This window comes from Malaya genurostris, chromosome 2 (assembly GCF_030247185.1).
Source record: "Malaya genurostris strain Urasoe2022 chromosome 2, Malgen_1.1, whole genome shotgun sequence".
Lineage (NCBI taxonomy): Eukaryota > Metazoa > Arthropoda > Insecta > Diptera > Culicidae > Malaya > Malaya genurostris.
In genome coordinates, this window is record NC_080571.1 from 97,035,495 (window position 1) to 97,054,886 (window position 19,392).

The window sequence follows — 19,392 nt, forward strand, 5'->3', positions numbered from 1 at the left end:
GACAAATTCGAGCGCAAGCTGGTCCGGATGCTTTGTTTGGGATGCCGGTTATTTACGGTCTTTCTCTGAATACGTTTCTTTTTTCAATAAAATGCTTAGTATTCGTATGGTTTTCCAAAAATTGAGTAAAAGTCGACTTGGTTTGTACAATAGGTAATAATTTTTTTTCCCGACAGTCGGCAAATGCTTCTGCTTGCATAGGAAAATTCCACATGGATTCGGATTCTTTTGAATTACGATCCGACCGTCTCGTTACAGCGAGTCTTATCCTAAAATGTTCTCGATTAGAGAAAATTGAAAGCAAAAACTTTCACCGAACGTGCTGTGCCATTAGTGTCTGCACAAAAATTGTATATTTCCATTTGCCGAGATTCGACCAACCGATGATCCTGGCTTGGTTCGCCTTATCAACGATTCAATCCTTCCCACGAGCTTCCCAAGTGTCAGCAGTGGCGGGGTTGGATTTGTTTTCACTTGCAGACGAAAGTCATTAAACTAATTATTCTGGAGTTTTCCACTACGAGATTATAGTTTATCGGAGTAGTGGACCTTCGAATGGAACACGCCGGAGTGGTGCCATGTTCGGGAAACCGGTGGACCGGGCGAAAATAAAACAGCCGAAAGAAAGCTTTCAGTGGAAACAGCGTTGGAAAAACAACACACTGAAAAGCTCTACCAAGAAGGTAAATGATTTTCTCCGGCTATGCGAGAAGCACAAAAACTGCACCCGGGATCGGGTGGAGAACAGCTTAATTTTAAATTTATTACTATTACGTAGCAGTTTGTTTCACTTTTCATTATTGCCAGATTCTTTGCTGCTATTCGACAATTTGAGAAAAGAGGATTTTCTGCTGTCTTTTAGAGTTTGTTTTTCGTAGCAGTTGACATGACAAGATATTGAGATTCACTTAGTCGTGAAATCAATTATTGTAATTCAGATTATTCTGTGAGGGCCTTTGTTTTAAACAGATGCATGAAATAAAAAAAAAGCAAACAATTAAACACTTAACCGTCTCAACGCCAAGAGCAACAGACAACAACCTACTGGAAAAGGCACCAACCAAACATACCCTCACACATACGCAAACATTTTCACAGCTAGAAAAAAGAAGCCACAATCCTTCAGAGAAATAAAGAACAGTCTCACATTGAAAGTGAAACCATTTCTAATCTGCTTCTGCCTCGAAATGCCCGTTTATTGACTTGTTGTAGAACGAGATCTTTTCCAAGCGGCTCCATTTTCCCGGTTCCCGCCCAATTTCCTCCGGTCGGGGCGGCAAAGGACGACACTTGAAATAGAACACAAAAAAGCTTTCGATGGAGGCTGTTTCACTGCGGCGAAAGTGTCTTCCTCCACGGAACTGTTGCTTTGTCTATTCCGGACCGAGTATTGTTGTATAGGCGTTACTGTGCTACTTGTCGCTGTGTAGCAAAATCTGAAAGGAAGCTTCAATTTCGTCGTAAAAACACCACTTATCTCGGGCCCACCTCGCTCGGTGTGTCTTTCTCCCAGCGTCCCCTCCTCTCAACCTCACTCGGTCGATTGGGTCGGATTCCGGTGACGGGACGGTCGCATTGCGGATGAGCAGAAGATAAAGTGAAAACTCTGATTTGCTTCAAAACGGTCCATACGAATGTTCCGTCCCAGAAATAAAGGACTTCGAAATGTTTCGGTATGCGATAGCGACAGGAGCAAGTTTCGGTGTTCCATGTAAGTGAACTAGACGATTATGTTAAATCTACCTACGCCTTGCCACGGCCGGAGGAGAAGATGAACGGACGACTAGCGCCATCTGACTACTATGCAAATGGGGTCCCGGGTTGTTTCCGACAAAAAAAAAGTTTTGGGTTTTTTTTCGGAATGCCGGGACCCGAGAGGAGCACAAAGAAAAACAGTCCGAATTAGCATTATGATGAACGGAGGGTTTGTATTTATGGCTTAGACGGTTGCCTGACATGAGAAGATTGGAATTATGATAATGTCCAAAAAACATTTCGAATTACCGGAAGTTAGTAAAACTTTCGGAAAGCATTAAACTTCTTTTTTCATACATTGGCGTAAGCTTTAGAGAGAATATAAATCAGGTGTTTCAACTCGAACATGTTGGATTTTCGGCAGCAGTTCGTTTGATAGTTTTGAACAGTGTTGGTGATTGCTGAAAATTTGACAGAAGCTGCTCGATTTTTATCTATATTGTATACAACATTTTCAATCCGGTAGAAGATGCTACAAGAATTCGAGTCTCTCGATGCATGAACCTCGAGAGAATTTTTCTACATTTCTTCGCTCCACTTCATACTCTGAGTATTTCATGGCCCTTAAAAAAAATTTCAGTCTGATAATGATCGCCGCTGTGTGAAATTTACCAAGAGAGAATCGCAAGTTGACAATTATCGCAGGAAATCGAATTGATGATTCGACTTGATGATTCTCATACTAGGTTGCAATATTTAAAACCCTTGTGTGGAGCATTCACATACATTTTCATAGACACAAATTATACAAAGGTTATAAGCACATAGTTAGAATAAGCGGCAATAGTAAAATGATTCTATCGCAATTATCAATTGTCTGTATAGAATCGGATCGCGAAACGAGAATAAGCGACCGTTTGTTGCTTCAGAGAGGATCCCCACAGCAGCGTGCTAACCTTTGATTCTCAGAAATGTCATCGAGAGACATTCGCTCTCGCACTGGTGTCGATTCTATGTTAAATGAGCCATGCCAGGTTTTTGTTGTTGCGATGATTTCCGTTTCTCTTTGATGGCACTGATTCAATCGTTGAAGAGTTGCCAGTGAACGTTCTTTGATACGATAAAAACCATCCTTGTTTGATAGAAAAAAAATGCGAAAAAATATTGGTTCGGCAAGCAATTTGCTAATGCGGTGAAAAGGTATTTCAATTTTACTCATTAGCAAATATGAATGTCGATGTTTATTAGACAGAAAGTGTTCATTCATGTATTGCGCCACAATTGCGAAACCGCGAAGGTCATACTAAGATTTGGTATTGGTATTTACATTTGATAAGTTTTGTCTAGTTCGTAGTAGATTCAACGAATTTTTATAATTTAGATACAAAATAAGCAAAACCATCAATTAAAAGGTTGTCTAAAGATTATGACTTAAGGGTGTAAACTTATAGAAATATTAAAGAGAAAACTTGATAGGAATAATGGAAGACGCCTATACTGTTATAGTCTGTTCCACATGGAAGAAGATAGCTTTTAATAACAGAGTAAAAAATACCTCAAATTTTGTTTTTTGTGGCATCATATAATCAGTAAATCCACAACGCAGTTGCTTGTTTATCACAGAGTTGCTCGAATCTTCGAAGAAGCAAATCGTTTGTTTGAATGAGTGTCGATGATTGCTTTGAAGCACTCTTTAGCTGAGTGCAAGAATAAAACAAGACCCAAATCACTACAACTAGTTCAATGTGTAATATTAAAATTGTGTAAGTGACAGTAATAGTTTTGCAGTCATTGTAAAGATGGAATCGGAAGAACAGAATTTCGTCACGTACTTTGAAAATCCTGATCTGTCTCATCCTGTCATCAGCAGGAAGTTGGGAATTGCATAATCTACAGTATCTCGTGTTTTGAATCAACACAACGAACATGTAGTTGTCGATAGGAAAGAATAAAGTGACCGAAATGGATTTTCACAGGACCGTCGAGAGGGAGGAAGAAGAGAATCCCCCCGGGCCCGGACTTTTTTTGCGGGGCCGGAAATTCTAAAATTAATAATATATTTGAATTTATTCCCTGAAAATTTGGAGATGATCGCACTAGGTGCATTTTTCCGAATATTTTTTTTGTGACGCAATGTGATACTAGTTGATTATAACTACATTTCAGTTCTATCGATTAAAAATCAGTATAACACCAGCTATAAGTTTTATTTTTCATTGACAAGATTAGTGAATGTTCAAACTAATATTAGTTTAAACACAAGAGATTCAACTATAGAATCGTTTCAAATTATGCATGCACGAAACATTCCACGTGGACGTCGGCAAGATTTTCTTGAAGAAGGTAAATTGCGACTCTATAACCAAAACAATAGAAGCGATGTACGACATTCCAAACATGACTGATCAGAGTAACGTACATTAAAATTCCTGCACTAATTTTTTAACAACCGAAAACGAATTTTATTCGCTTTGTCTATTGCACAAAAAATCAAATATTGCAGAAAATAAAGCTTTTAATAGAAATAAATCTTAATTGGAAATTAAATTTTATTGTCATGTACTGCAGTTTGATTTTACTATTATTTATGCAATAGTTTATAAACATATTTGGAACAGCCGTGACAGATGCAGTGGTACAACCATGCCATCGCTGCCATTCCGGACCCGCGTCTTACCTCGCCCAATCCGACCAGAGCAGTCGGCAATCGTTCGGAATCATAAAACCATTCGTTCAAGTACGCAAAACAGTCCTCAATTAGATTCCCCCCTCGAGCGGGTAATCAATTGCAGTCATCCCAGATCGACCGGCTGTCTGACAAGCGTCGATGACAAACTTCCGCCGAAGTCCATTCATTTTAATAGACTTTTACTAATGAAAGCCAATCACCATTTTCCATCGGAGCACAGTTGGCGTACTTTACGACGAGAAGGAAAATACGTCCACTCTGTCAGGTGAGATCCGTTTCACGCCTCGCGTGCTCGTGTTCCCTTTCCGCTGGGAACACGGCCGAAACAGTGCAGCAGCCCGGACGTTGCCTCCTACGGAGTTACGTCAGGACGCTGAAACGCTGGAGACGTCGTTTTGAATTAACGATTCCGTAAAACCGAACGGGCGGCTGGTAGACTAAGAAGAAGCAAAAAAAAAGCCCGAAGAAAATCCAGAACCGGCAAAGCAGCAAAGCCGGTCATGGCCCCCCATCGGACACTTGTTGTATATAACTAATTAAATTAATTGAAGCATATTTACAAAGTTTGCTTTTGTTCCGTTCCGATCGGAGTCTGGGGGGGGGGGGGGGGGGTGGGTGTGGGAGCGAGAGAAGTGCAACGTTTCGACGCGACGTACCGCACTTTCCGGTATCCGACCGCCTGTCAACCGATTTGGTACCCACCGGAAGTGCCTGACCAAAGCAAAGCAAACAAGAAGCAAGTAGCATTTCTTCACAGTTTGTGCAAGTAGTCGGCAAAGTGAGTGCTTTCGCTTCCGGCGAATTGGCAAGGACTTATCAGGGTAACAAAGAAACGATTTAGGCGACACGCGGGGGCTCGAAAACGGAAGCACAGAATAAAGACAGAGACTGCTCAAAGGATGGTGAAAGGAAGAGGGCGGAAGTTTTTCTTTTCGCCTTCGGTCCTCTGATGCTGAATGGGAAAAAGCTACTTTCGCTTTTGTTGTGTGGGTTGAAGTTCGGTTACACTGTTAACTAGTAGTTAATTAGGGTTGGTCGACGGTGCGTCGTCGTCGTCATTGCGGCGGTGAAGATTTTAGTCCGAGTACTTGCCTGTTTACGACCGCTTTCAGGAGAACAACAAAACAACGAGTATGTTGTGAATCAATTCATCAGTTTGAAACATACAAACACTGTCGTCTCTTGTTGTGTTAGACTTAACAGTCAACAGAAACGGATTCTGAAAAATTGCTTTGTTTTTTCAGTTGATTTATTTTGCTTGTCTCAACAGCATTAGATCGCTTCGAGAATGTTGCCAAAACAGAATATTTGCACCAACAGAGAAAACTCGTCCGACTTTCACTGGTGAAAGAGGCGTGGTCGAAAGCGTTGTCAGCTGTCGTCATTTCAACTGAATAACCAAGCACGGTTCGGTAGACGAACCGAACGGAATGTTTGGCGGTTTGGCTGCTTACGATGCTTACTCACTTTCTTACAACACAAAACGACCGTGGAAAAGCATGAACACATCTTTCGTACGCTACGACAACTGTCTGAGTTGGATCGGACACGCCCCGCGTTAGGATTTTCTGTTTTATAGTGGGTACGGGGAACGATCCACAGCGATTGGTGCACAGCTTGGAGCATGGAACCCGGCGTCGCCAGCGGATATTTTTGGCTTGAAGTGTGTTTGCTCACTTTAGACTAGTCTAAAACCGAACCATCGTCACACGTCACACGTTCAACGTGTGAGGGGTTGGAGTTCGAATTTCACGTCAAATACCATGAAGTGAGAACGTCTTAGCGTCATTGAATCGTAAGTTGATAGTACCTCGAGGGGATCGGGGTATCGATTGGACTGAGTGTGTAGTGTGACAATATGATGGATTACAGTTGTTTGTTTATCTTAAAGCGAACCCAAACTCAGAGTGAGCTCCGGTAACGGATTTGAAAATTGTGCTTAAGCACCACTTCGCGTTAGCGGTAACAGGATACGTTGTTTAGCGGTTTTACGCTTGAACTGAAATACTAACCACGGTTCGATATTTGAGGAAATGAGAACACATTTCCACTAGAAACAACGAGTCACTTGCTTTCGTATACCTCAAAATGGATTATTGAAACCGAGTAGCAAGATATCTTGATAGCAGCTCTGTTTACGAGATCCATCCGCCGAAGCCGTTTTGTCTCGGGTAGCAGCACTATTAGGACGGGACAACTCCAAACAACCCGCATTCGGTAATCGGTGAGATCTCATTGCAAGGTAAGCTAGCCAGCCGAAAATAAAAACCCAATCGGAATCGGTGGAAACGTAAACCCATAGAATCGAAGCTATTTTTTATACTTTGATTTTTGTGGTCTTTCTGATCAGGTTCAGACCACCCACATGGTTGACGTTCAATCTTGGTTCCCGGATGCGCTCGTATCTTCATGGCGATTGATTTTGGTTTACATTTTTCAGAGTAAGGTATTATTGTTTGGTTGATCATATTCAGCTGCTTCTGAGATGCTTTTTCTTACAAACGATGGTCCGAACTGGGAAATCAGCATAACAAAAATATTTGCGCTATTAAATATTAATAGTTTTTAGTTGGTGTCTTCACAAAAGTTGTTTGTCATCAACCGGCGCATCTTTTGATGTAAGAAGTCATAAGGGTGGTCCAAATTTGGATTGAAATCTGGAATATAACCATTTTGATTGAACTTAAAAATTATTGCACTTTACAGCAAAGTTGTAGGAAATTTTATTTTGAGCAACTTTGCTGAAGAACCCCCACTTTCCTAGCTTTTCATTTGATCAAATTACATCAATTATTCGGAGTAAAAGTAGGGTGAATCTTGAAAAATCTTAAATTTTTTTGTGAGCAGTTTTAGGAGAAAATTGTTATTTGAAGAGTTGGCTAGCTAATTATTGCGCAAAATACATTTACATTTACAAAAAAAAAAACAATTTCGGCTGTAGTTTCTTTTTTTATCATTTTTCGAAAAGATGACGTGAGACACTTATAGGGATTATTAGAAACCATCATTTTGCTGAAGATGGCATGTTGCTACATTTAGCCTTTCAAGAGTTATTCTACTTTTTTTGATTTTTTGTAAGGGAATTTAACAACTAATTTAAATGAGTTTAAAATATAACACCCTTTCAGATTTCTTTTCAAACTTTCTTTATGGTATGAACTATCAGAAACAATATATGGTTTATTTTTATCGATTTGGCATCTGTTAAATATTGATACTAAAAGGTTGACTAGTTTTTGATGGAAAAACAATCATAACTTATATTGAAAAACTTGGTTTAGTATAATTACGCGCAATATTAGCTAGACAATTTTTCCGAGGACAGTTTTTTCCTAAAACTGCTCACAACAAAGTTAAAATAGAAAAAAACTTTTTTATTCCACCTAGTGGTGTAATGATGCCTTCCTCATATCAATCATACTGTCATATATAATACTGTGGTATTCTTCAAAATAATTTTCTTCGATTCCTAAAAGGATAACCGAAATCGCTTTGTTTGACCGTCTACCGATAAAAACTATCAATTGGAGAATATTTGAGGTCGATTTAGAATTTTTTTACGGTTTTTTGCCATTTTTAGTGATGGTATAAAATTTTTAACACACTTTACCCTATATTTCCAGATCCGGAAGTCGGATCCGGATAAAATTCAGAAACTACGTATGGGACTGCAGGACCTTTTATTTAAACTTAAGTTTGTGAAAATCTGTCGCGCCATCTATTAGAAAAGTTAAAACACATATTTCCATTTTTTTGCACATTTTACCCTATAACTCCGGAACCAGAAGTCGGATCCAAATTTTATTCAGGAATTTTGTATGGGAATTTTTTCAAGTTTGTGAAAATCGGTTCAGCCATCTCCGAAAAAAGTTTGTGCACTTATTTTCACAATTTTTTGCACATTTTTACCCATAATTCCAGATCCAAATAATATTCAGCAATTTTGGACCACAAGAACTTTCATTTGAGTCTAAGCTTGTGAAAATCGGTTCAGCCATTTCCGAGAAAAGGTAGTGCAAAAAAACGTTACATGCAGACATACGCACATACACACATATACACACACAGACATTTTGAGACATTTTGCCTCGGTTCATAAGTCGGTTTTCACAGTGATTGCATAACCTTTCTCTATGAGAACGGCAAAAAGTGATTTTTAAGAGCCATCCTACTTTTACTTTGAATAGTTGATGTAATTCGATCAAATGAGGAGCTAGGAAAGTTTCTTCAGCAAAGTTGCTCAAAATAAAATTTTCTACAAGTTTGCTGTGAAGTGCAATAATTTTTAAGTTGAATTAAAATAGATTCCAGATTTCAATCCAAACTTGGACCACCCTTATGATCTCTTACCTTATGTTTTACCTTGAAAAAGGCCATCAAAAACGGTCGAAACGTCGGGCAAATTTAAAAACAAATTCTCCGCCTCACTTTTTAGACTGAGAAAAGCCATTCATTACAATAAAACAATTAAAAACCAGTCGTTAAATGACCTCTACGTTTACCTTTTACACTGGTTCAGTAGAACATGTGCCTGACTATCTCAAAACCGTCTTCCGAGTACGAAAAAGGCAAGCAATTGTGACGAGTTTTTCTTATTGTTTCCAAAAGTTTGAGAAATCTTAGTTTTTTTATGGTTATTTCACTTATGTTGTTGGGTTAAATACAACAAGGGATATTCACGATCAAAAACTTATCACTCTCCCGGAGGATAAATTTTGAAAGGGTACCCCATAATAACGACAAATCGTGCCCGGAAGTTGCACAACGAGATTCTTTCGAAATACGAAGAATGAATCCTTATTGATAACGTAACGAATATGGGATATTAACAGCTTCTCGAACAAAAGTTCAACTGGTTGAGGTGATGTCCCGAGCAAGTTGAAAAAAGCTTATTATCTAGCAAGATATTTGCAGCTGTGCGAAAAACTTAGGTTGTTGATTGTGGCCTAATCAAATGTCAATAACGAATCCAAAATTGACTGCGCTTACAAGCGAAACCCCAAACACTCTGGCCAAGATATAGCTAGCAATCTTGAAACGTCATCTGCAGCCGTGCTTCAAGCTGAAACCCGAGTCAAACTGTCGACTAACAAGATGGTGGTGATTCCAAATCAATCACGTGATCACGGAAGCTGCACATGAAGATGCTGACGAAGTTTGATTGTGTGGTACAGATTGATGAATTTCATGCCGAAATAGACTTTAAGTAGTTTCCTGGAAAGCAATTTTATAGGGAAGCTGTAAGAAGAAAGGTAGCAGAGATTTTCCAACACATTAGTCGGTCAAAGTTCCCGGTTTAAGAAGCGACAATAATATTCCGTCCATAATCATCAACCAGGATCTTTTGTGTGTGCAAAAGTACCTACAATTTGTTGTCCTCCCCAATCAGCTCGATTGTTTCATTTTATTTTGATAGGAATTGTTATCATGCCAATAAACTACAAGGATCAGCGCCATAGGGTTGTTCGAGCCATCGATGTGGAAAAAGGCAACCAAAATTTCTAATGATATACAATCAAACAGTTCAATCAATCATCACACTTTTGAATCCTCAATTGCACGAGAGTCTGCTTAGATTGATCTTGATTAGGAACCAACACCGAACATTGTTTGTCTTGATTTGTATTTGTTTTATAGCCGACGAAATTACACCAATATCCCAAATGTATGCAATTATATCTTTGTACATACTTGCGATACGGATTTAGATATTTAAGCTTTTCTTTGTCAAGCTTGTATTCATGTTTTGTATGCAAGCAGTTTTTTTTAGCGTTAAGTTTCTCTACCGTTCTGCGATTTCGGTTGAAACGATAAACTTTTTATCATTATCAATCGAGTTCAGCTTATATGAAATAGAAATCAATCTTAAGCACTCGAAATTTACCCTAGGGTAGTTGTCAATTTCTCAGGCCAAACGACATAACATGGAATTTCATCCGAGTTTGCATGACACAAGTTCAGAGCATACCAATTAAAGCTTTAAATCGTTTTATGGCACTTTTTGGCAACAACTTACCTCTAGCATGCTACACGTAGGATTGAAACGCTAGCTATAATTTCGCTTCTATTTATAGATTCGCGTGCTTCCAACAGATTTGCTTTTGCATCATCGATTGACCAATCAGAGCGATGCTTTTCCTTTGATATATCGCTTACTCCTTCAAAACCGTCGTCTATGGCAGGGAAATCCGATATGCCGGAGATTTTTAGCAGACAAAATAGAACACTGCTCACTACTAATCAAAATTTTAATCATTTATAATTAAAAATGCGTTGCTGGATACATTCAAATCGAAACTTAGAAATATTTGCAATCAAATAATGAAGTAATATCAATAGTTGATACAAAATAGACGGAGCTGTAAGTGTTTAAAACCTGACCACATTTCGACGTGGATTCAACATGCACAAGAAACGTTTTTCGATTTTGTTGTGAAATGTTTGACTGAATTACATACATTTTTTTTATCGAAGCAGTGTTTTGATCTAAGCATACTTTAATTGGTTTATTGGGGCGTATAGGATCAAGCGTTTTAAATTTGTTTCGAGTGACCTTTGTATATGGAATCGTCAAACAGTATTCACAAATCACAAAGTGTTGTCAGATTTAGCGAGACGCAAAATGTACAAACGAGTCTGTAGTCTTAGAGAATGAATAGTCGTTCAAATACAGTTTGTATAGCAAGAATTCCATACTACTGCCTTGAGGAGGATCAAATTTCCAATTCATCAAAGCTGAACACTAGAAGTTGAATTTTACCGGGAATCTTTTTCAGGCATGTTGGTTTTCCACTCCTGCTAGCATCATGCAAAACATATCAACAACCAAAACTTTTCGGTTCCTCTTTATTGCTAGAGTAGAGCTAAACTATCTTCGGCCAGCCCCACCCATTAGCCCGTCGATGTAGACTTGCGAAACAAGACACTGTCCGATATGAAAATCGATCTATCGTTCACCGTAGCCTCTGAGTGGGCCTCTAGACTATCGACTTATATGATGGGAAAAAGGTCTGCCAATGCCACAACAACACAAAGTTCTACGTTTTTCGTGGCCGGCTTCAAACTGGGTCCGAGTGGAATGAATCCCAGAGCAACAAAACTTTGACGGTAGCCGCAGGCCGGTGTTGTTCTCGTTGTTCAAGCGTTCTTCGGAACGATGCAGCATCGGAAAAGTGGCGATGGAAATTTGAAACAAGAAAACATTACACAGATTCCACAGCCTCGCAAGATTCGGTGCGGGGGATGATGTTGTTGCTGCATTGCTGAAAGAAAATCTATGAGTTTATTTGCAATCCAATTTAAATTTTGCTTCTACCAAAGTGTTTGTTTGTACATTGTTGGGACTTCCGGAAGCCAACCTCATATGCAGTGACCGGTGCCTTGTAAACAGAAAACATGAACGGAAAAGTTCTGCTTCCGGCACCACCTGCATGTGGGGGGAGTTGCGGGATCAAAGCGGTTGTGTATTGGAAAATCGTAATGGCGATGGGTTTTTGCTATGCACCAGAGTTTGAGCGTTCCATAGTTTCTTTCTAATTAGATTCGGTAAGAGAGGGTGGGATTTTTCTGCCCAAATAATGCTGTTGAAGTTATGTTAGTAGAAACCAAAGTGCTTGTTCCAATGCTTTCCAAGGACCAGGGTGTTCAGAAAACAAATGTTAGGTAGCCGAAGTTTCAATAGAAGATAAGAATGGAGAAGATGGTAGTTGTTTTTACGGTAACAGTCGATTGTTGTAACGAATTCAATGTACAAAACCGGAGAAATTCAAACATATTTTTATCGTTGTTCGTGTTGATTGGATAGGCAGGAGAAAGTGTCAATAATTTTCAAGACAACACATCCAACTTTGCCTATCAGATTGCAGACGACAGGCACGTGACGGCATTATATATTCTAACCTGTAACTCATTTTAACGATTTTCACAGCTAGAAATAGCACAAAATGATGGTGGTTTGAAGTCAATCACACACACATACGCACACACACACACGTGGTAAGCGACAATTTGGAGAAATCAGAAAGCAGTTTTGATATTTTTCTACAAAATGTCGAGTGTTTTCAATCCCGAAAAAAATTATTTATCTGAAGAGTAAATGTGATAACCACCCAAATTTTTATATTTTTGAACCATTTTTTTCTCTCTGTGCCATTCATTGTTTGCGGCAGTTAATTTTCCACCCCCTTTCACTTCGTCACATTCAAACACGCTTGTTCACAGCCTTCTACCTGTGAGGTCGACCATCATCACGTCTTTCGCCGCGTCTGGTGAGAATTGGAACTTTTATCGATTTCCTATATTTCACTTTTTTAGCTCACCTGGGAAGATTTGTATGTTGTTACAAAACGATACCGTGCGCGTAACCGTCAAGGATTCTAAACTTGGCATCTCTCAACGAAACTGTGCTTGTACTGAGCGAAACCGAATTTCAATATTTCGGGGAAAATACCACGTAAATCACCACCGCCACCGCCACCCACCGATATAAACGAACACGTCAGCTGGCGACAGACTTCGTGTCGATTCGGCAGAAATAAATCCTCTCTTATCGGTGCAAAACCGGAGGTCTATCCCGTCAATTTTGTGCATGAGACTGCTTCGCAACAGGCGCAGAAGCAGCAGCAAGCGCAGCAGCGGAAAAGTTTTCGATTGATTGATCCCGATTTGGGCTTGTTTGCAGCCCAAAGCCCAAACCGGATGTCAACCCTCGGAAACGGGATGCTGGGATCAATATTCATTTATTTCGATTAATTTGGTTGAAAGTTTTACCGGCTAGGCCGGGGTGGAACATTCAGCAGCGAGACCGTGCGTACATCCTGACGAGGGCCAATTTGTGATAAATTTGTGTCGAATTAATGAAAATTTAATTGACACTTTGTCCTGGAATAATAGTGTGAGCTCGTTCCGGTTTCCCGGTTCCCGGTAGCCACAGTCACCGGCACCAGGGACAAAACCGTGAAACGCTGTATTTTCGAGGTGCGTAAATGCGTCCATCACTTGCGACTGAGCTGCTATGGATGGCGAAGGATAATTGGGCAGTACGCATGTCGACGGTCTAGGGATCCCAATTAGATTCGAATCGGAATGAATTTGTTTTTTGAAATGCAATCAAATGGAATTGACCGTTTACTGCTGCTATCGACGTCGGTATCGGGGTTTTGTTTTTTTTATTCTAGGGGGAAAAACGACACGACAACAAACGATTTTTATTCAGGTGTTGATAAAAACAGCTTGATGGAAAATTGACAAATGGTTGGGCAGCTCAACCGAGAGATAGGTGATGTATTTAGTATGCCTCATACGATTGGTTGAATAGCAATGATTTGATTAAATTATTGAAATGCTTGTACATGCATTGGTAGGTTTTAGCAGAGTATAACTTGTTTAGCGTCGTCGATTGAGCAATGTTAGAAAATGAATTGGGAATTTCGTGCATTTCAAATATGTTGTGTTGATTTTGGTTTGGTGGAAATAGAAATAAAATAAACAATGCTGCCTGCTATTTATGTCAGCACTCAGAAGATTTCCGAACAATCGAAATCGGTTTTCGGCGAATGAGAGAGAATCACAGTAGGCGTGAGGTGTGAATTTCTAAGCAAAGTCACAGTAGTTCAAACAGGTATACCTTCAGTATAGGTTTGAACCAGTGATGCCACTTTTCTCTGAGCTCAAATCCGTAGAGTTGATTTCAAGTCTACTCATATTCATATATGTATATGAAATGACCTGCTTGAAGTTATGAATGATAAATGCAAGCTTCGAAGAATGAGTGATCGGTAATAAATAAATGTATTAATACTTTTATAATGCAAAAATAAATCTATGAAGATGTTAGAAAAATTAATTATTTTCCGTAGATATCTGGAAAAACAAAACGGAACCTGGAAATTTCTGGAGAAATATTGCAAAATCCTTTGAGTTTTGGATAATTATCCCTAGATCCGCAAAAAAGACAGAGATCCGTAGATCTACATATTCATCCGAAGGGTTGGCATCGCTGGTTTGAACTAGTGTGACTTAACTAATTATACGCACAATAAAAATTGAAATTTTCAGGTGACTTTTTCCCACTAAGTGTTGCCCGGTAGATTTAACGTTTCGCATTATTAAGTTTGACATTTTTAACTATTAGCACCTTAAAAACATTCTGTCATTTTAGCGCTATTTATTTTGTTTACAGTGAGCTGAAAATTTTACCTTGCAATGATTTATTACGATTTTCGTCGTGGATTTTCAAGACAAGAGTGCTTCAATCAACTTGGTTCGACTTTCGGCAGTGTAGCACCATCCTATGCGACTGTAAAAAAAAACTGGTAGGGTAAGGGCTCCCTATTTCATCTCATTTGTAAGGACGTTACCTTGAAAAACTGATTTAGCCACGAAAATCATTACGATTTTTATATTTCAGCTTAGTTCGCCTTGCTCTACATTGGGAATTGATTCACATTCCTTGGACATTAGAATAATAGTTAAAAAATCAGCTAAAAACACTTCTGATATGTTCACTACTGTGCTCCTGATTCATCCTATCACTGGACCTTTATTCATCCCATAAATTAGAAATGGCGACAGCAATCAAAAGCAAAATATTGCACTATTACACTCTCAAGGTCAAAATGTCAAAACTTTCCTTAAAAAGGGCCTAATGCCAACTATGAGACAACACACGGTATTTTTAGAAACAGTTTGGAATCGTTTCGACATTTAAAATTTGTTGGATCGTTTTCGTAACCTTTTCGAGTCCCATAATAAATAAACAAATCGTAATGTCGAATAAACCCTAACCCTTTCTCTAATGATTTCAAACTTCTGCAGGACAGATTATATATTGGAAAACGATTTTTAGTGTTTTCTTAGGTTTCATTATATTGATTAAATGTTATCTTCGAAATTATCTTGGGTGCCTTCTAGATCTTACTGGATTACTCTGCGAGGGACGCTTCAAAAAGGTAATATGAATTGTATTGTATAAATTATGGAGGCAGTAAACACAATGGATCTCCAATATCTCGTGAGGCTTTTTGCAAGAACTATACCCTAAAACACCTTGTACCCGGTGAAACATGTGTGAATAAAATATAGCTCTCTGAGGACTGCAATTGATCCGAATTACAGAACAGTTTTATTTTCTTTTTCCTACAAATAAACTTCACATATTCTACAGTATGCAACAATTTTGGCACTCGGATCAACATTCATTTTCCTGAAGTATTTTGCAGGGTCCTTATACATATAAGATTTTAGGCAGTCACAGGCATATAAATTTCAATTACAGGCAAAAACTTCGAGCTAGTCGAGACACAGATGTGTTCAAAATCTGCACGCCGTAATTGATTCTGTGACTGCGATGAAACTTCTTCAGTTCTTTGAAAGAAAAGTCACTAATAAAATTCAAATTCAACATTCTCCTCCTTCATTTGCGATACAGTTTTGATAAAAGAGTGACAGGTCGTGTCGTCGCATTAGCCTTTCTGAAAACAAAATGCAGAACCAGAGATGCCATTTATACAGATTTATCTGTATTGTATAGAATTTTGCGTTCGCATACTGATATAAATCAGATTACAGATTATATACAGATTTTCTAAATTTAATACAGATTTGTAAAGGATCATAAAAAGTGAGAAGTAAAAAGTTAGACTTTTCTCTCTGAGTATCTGTTAGTAAGGAGTATATCGAAAATAAGCTATCCACATACATGTGTGTTGTACGCATGTATTTGTGATGGTTTTTTATACTCAGATCACAGCATGCTGTGCGTTTGGCTGTCAGCTTTCGATTGTTTACTTGTGTGTGCGGTTGAAATTCTGCGTTTTCAAAATGTCGCGTATTGAAAAGGAAGTGAAAATTAAGGTTCTGGACACATGGCTAAGTGATAAGGGTATTACTATGCAAAAATTGGCAAAGCGATTTGGAATTCATCATGCCAGTGTTAAAACCATCATTAATAAATTTGGGGAACACTATTCTTTGAATGAGCTACCAGGAAAAGGAAGAAAACCCGGTTCTTCCAATCCGAAACTAGACCAGAAAGAGGTATCTTTAATCATGAAGTACAAATCAATGTCAATACGTGATTTGGCCAAAAAAGCAGCAAAGAGTGTCGGAATGCTCCAGCGTATCAATAGGCGAAATCACCTGAAGACCTACAAGAAGCAGAAAATCTCGAAACAAAGTGTAGAACAGAAAAAGTGAGCAGCAACAAGGGCCCGGATATCGTTTTCGCGTCATTTGCAGTGTCCGGATGCATGCGATTTGATGGACGATGGGACTTATATAAAGGAGGAATCAAAAACCCTTCCAGGTCCACAATACTTTAATTGTCGTCGTTGGGGAGGATGTGAGCGATGCGGACAGGTCGATTCAAGTGGAGAAATTCGGTCGAAAGGTACTGGTATGGCAAGCAATATGTTCCTGTAGTTTGAAGTCAACCATTTTTTACACTACCGGAATTATAAATGCGGGAATCTATCGATCTGAGTGTCTCCAGAAGAGATTGCTGGCTTCATATAAGAAGCATAGTACACCTCCACTGTTTTGACCGGATTTAGCGTCGGCTCACTATACCAAAACCACTCTTAATTGGCTTACGAAAAAAGCTATAAATTTCGTTGAGAAAAATATCAATCCTCCAAAATGCCCTAAGCTTCGACCCATCGAACGTTACTGAGCAATCGTGAAAAGGGTCTTCTAGAAGACTGGTAAGGCAGCTGGGAGCATGGAGGAGTTAAAAAAAAATAAGACTCAAGCCTCCACAAAATGTGATGCAACACTTGTCCGGAACTTGATGAAGAGCGTTCGATCAAAAGTTCGAAAATTCGTGAAGGAATAACTCAAATTCCATCCGGCTATCATTATGTTTAACCTCGTACAATGAAGGATCAATTTTTAGTTTGAATAAAATATCGTTTTTTATCATAATTTGAAAGAAAAATTTGTGGATAGCATATTTTCGATACACTCCTTATTTGATTGCAGTAGATTTTTAAAAGTTAATTAATCAACGGAAAAATCACATGTTAAGATGGAAATCTTTTGTGCAAATATTTGATGATGAACACTGATAAACATTTGTATTAGAATTTTAAACCAATTTGAACTGATTCATTTTATTAGTGAAATCAGATAGAGCAGATACATATTTTCTATTAAAATATCTGGCATCTCTGTCCACAGCCGATGAAACACACACACTCTTAACCATGCTATGGTGACGTATAGCGGAAAGAAACCAGTGCTACTAGATTTAACACAATGGTTATTTTATTAGTATTAAACACGCTCTTTCCGGTAATATTCGACGCCGAAACAGTTTCATTGAAATATAAATATCAACAGTATAATTAAACTAATGTCACGGATACCAAAAAAATACTTGTTGATGATAGTTTGAAGAAGGAAAACAATTTTTTTCTGTAACATTATGAGAAAACTTGGCAACTTTGCGAAACCAAATGAGATGAAAACAAAGCGCAATCAAGTGAACTAAGTGAAACATTTTCATTTCATATTCTTGAAGACTTTTATTTGTAATTTTTGAAGTTTTTAATCTTTAATTAAACAAGTGGCGAGTGAACATTACTAACTATGAAGTCATCCTGCATTCAATAGTAGTGTAATTGTGCGAAATAGTGATAATGTTTTGAGACGAATCGATTAGTAGGTATTTCGAAACATGACGAACTGTAAACCTTAAGACGAAAATGCGTCCTAAAATGAAAAATGAGTTTATTTTAAATGAAAAAAGGATCACCAAAGAATTTCAAAACCATTTCCTCCAAGGAGAAAATGTGACAATAGCTTGAATAATCATTTTAAAACATTCTACAGTTTGGTTCAGGTACGTTGTAAGATATTATTCATGTTCAAAGTAATGAGGTGAGGGGATGAGATGGAAATAGAAGCTCAGATGAAATTGGGAGCCGTTACTCTATAACGAATTCAATCGTGGTCGTAGTTAGCTTGCCGGTGAATTCGAAGAAGCTAGCTCAAAATCTGTTGTTTTGCCAGAAAACATCGAAGCTTGTGAAAAATCTAACAATGGAAGATTGCCGTGTAACGTATCGTGAAATGGAGGCAGCTTTGGGCATTAATGTGAAAAGCTCATTTTTAATTTAGACGTAAAAAAATTTGTTCACGTTGGATCCCATATCATTTGACAATCGCTCAAAAAAAAAACTCGTGTCGATTGGTGCAAAGAAATGATGAAAAAAATCAAATTTGGTGTGTAACATCGACATCATTGGGTTCCAAGAAATACCAAATTTATCAAAAGTTGTTCTCGCTTAAAGCACTTCAAAAAAATGGTGGCTTGTTTTTTCGTTATAAACGGACATATCGCTACCGTTGCTTTAAAGAATCGTAAGACCGTCAATTCTGATTGGTATACCACTATTTGTTTGTCATAAGTTTTTCATGAAATAAGGAAACAAGAGCAAGACGCAAAATCATTCTTCATAACGATAATGCAAGCTCTCACACGAGATGTGTGAGAGCTTGCATTATCGTTATGAAGAATGATTTTGCGTCTTGCTCTTGTTTCCTTATTTCATGAAAAACTATAAAAACCGAATATTTGAGGACCTAAAACGGCGAATTGATGGGCCACCCGCCGTATAGTCCTGACTTGGCACCTAACGACTTCTATTAGTTCCTTTCGGTGAAGAATGAACTGCGTGGAGAGTCGAAGTTTTTACGTTCGAATAAAGTCAATCCAAAGCAAATTTAACAAACTATCTGTGACCGAAGATTGTTACAAACGAACTGCAGCGAGAGATCACGGAAAGATTATCAAGTAGGAAAATATATTATTCTAACGAAACTAGGTTAAATTACAGTGTACTTACTTCCACACTAGTAACGACGATATGAAAATCACTAACAGTAGTAACACTGAGCACAGCACTATCATGGCGGACGTTTGGAACGATGGACTGCTGTGGTAGCTGGCATCCAGGATCTGAAATAAAGGAGAACAGGTTGAATTAAATTGTACTTAAAAACTGCTT

General features: G+C 38.4%; 1 protein-coding gene across 1 annotated transcript in view; it reads right to left on the bottom strand.

Moving 5' to 3' along the window:
- Positions 1-19,392, bottom strand: part of LOC131432749 (uncharacterized protein DDB_G0283357) — a 370,149-nt gene that overhangs the window by 204,332 nt on the left and 146,425 nt on the right. Inside the window, exon 3 of the mRNA XM_058599244.1 lies at positions 19,231-19,343. Coding sequence (XP_058455227.1) covers positions 19,231-19,343 — 113 coding nt within the window. The remainder of the gene's footprint in view (positions 1-19,230; positions 19,344-19,392) is intronic.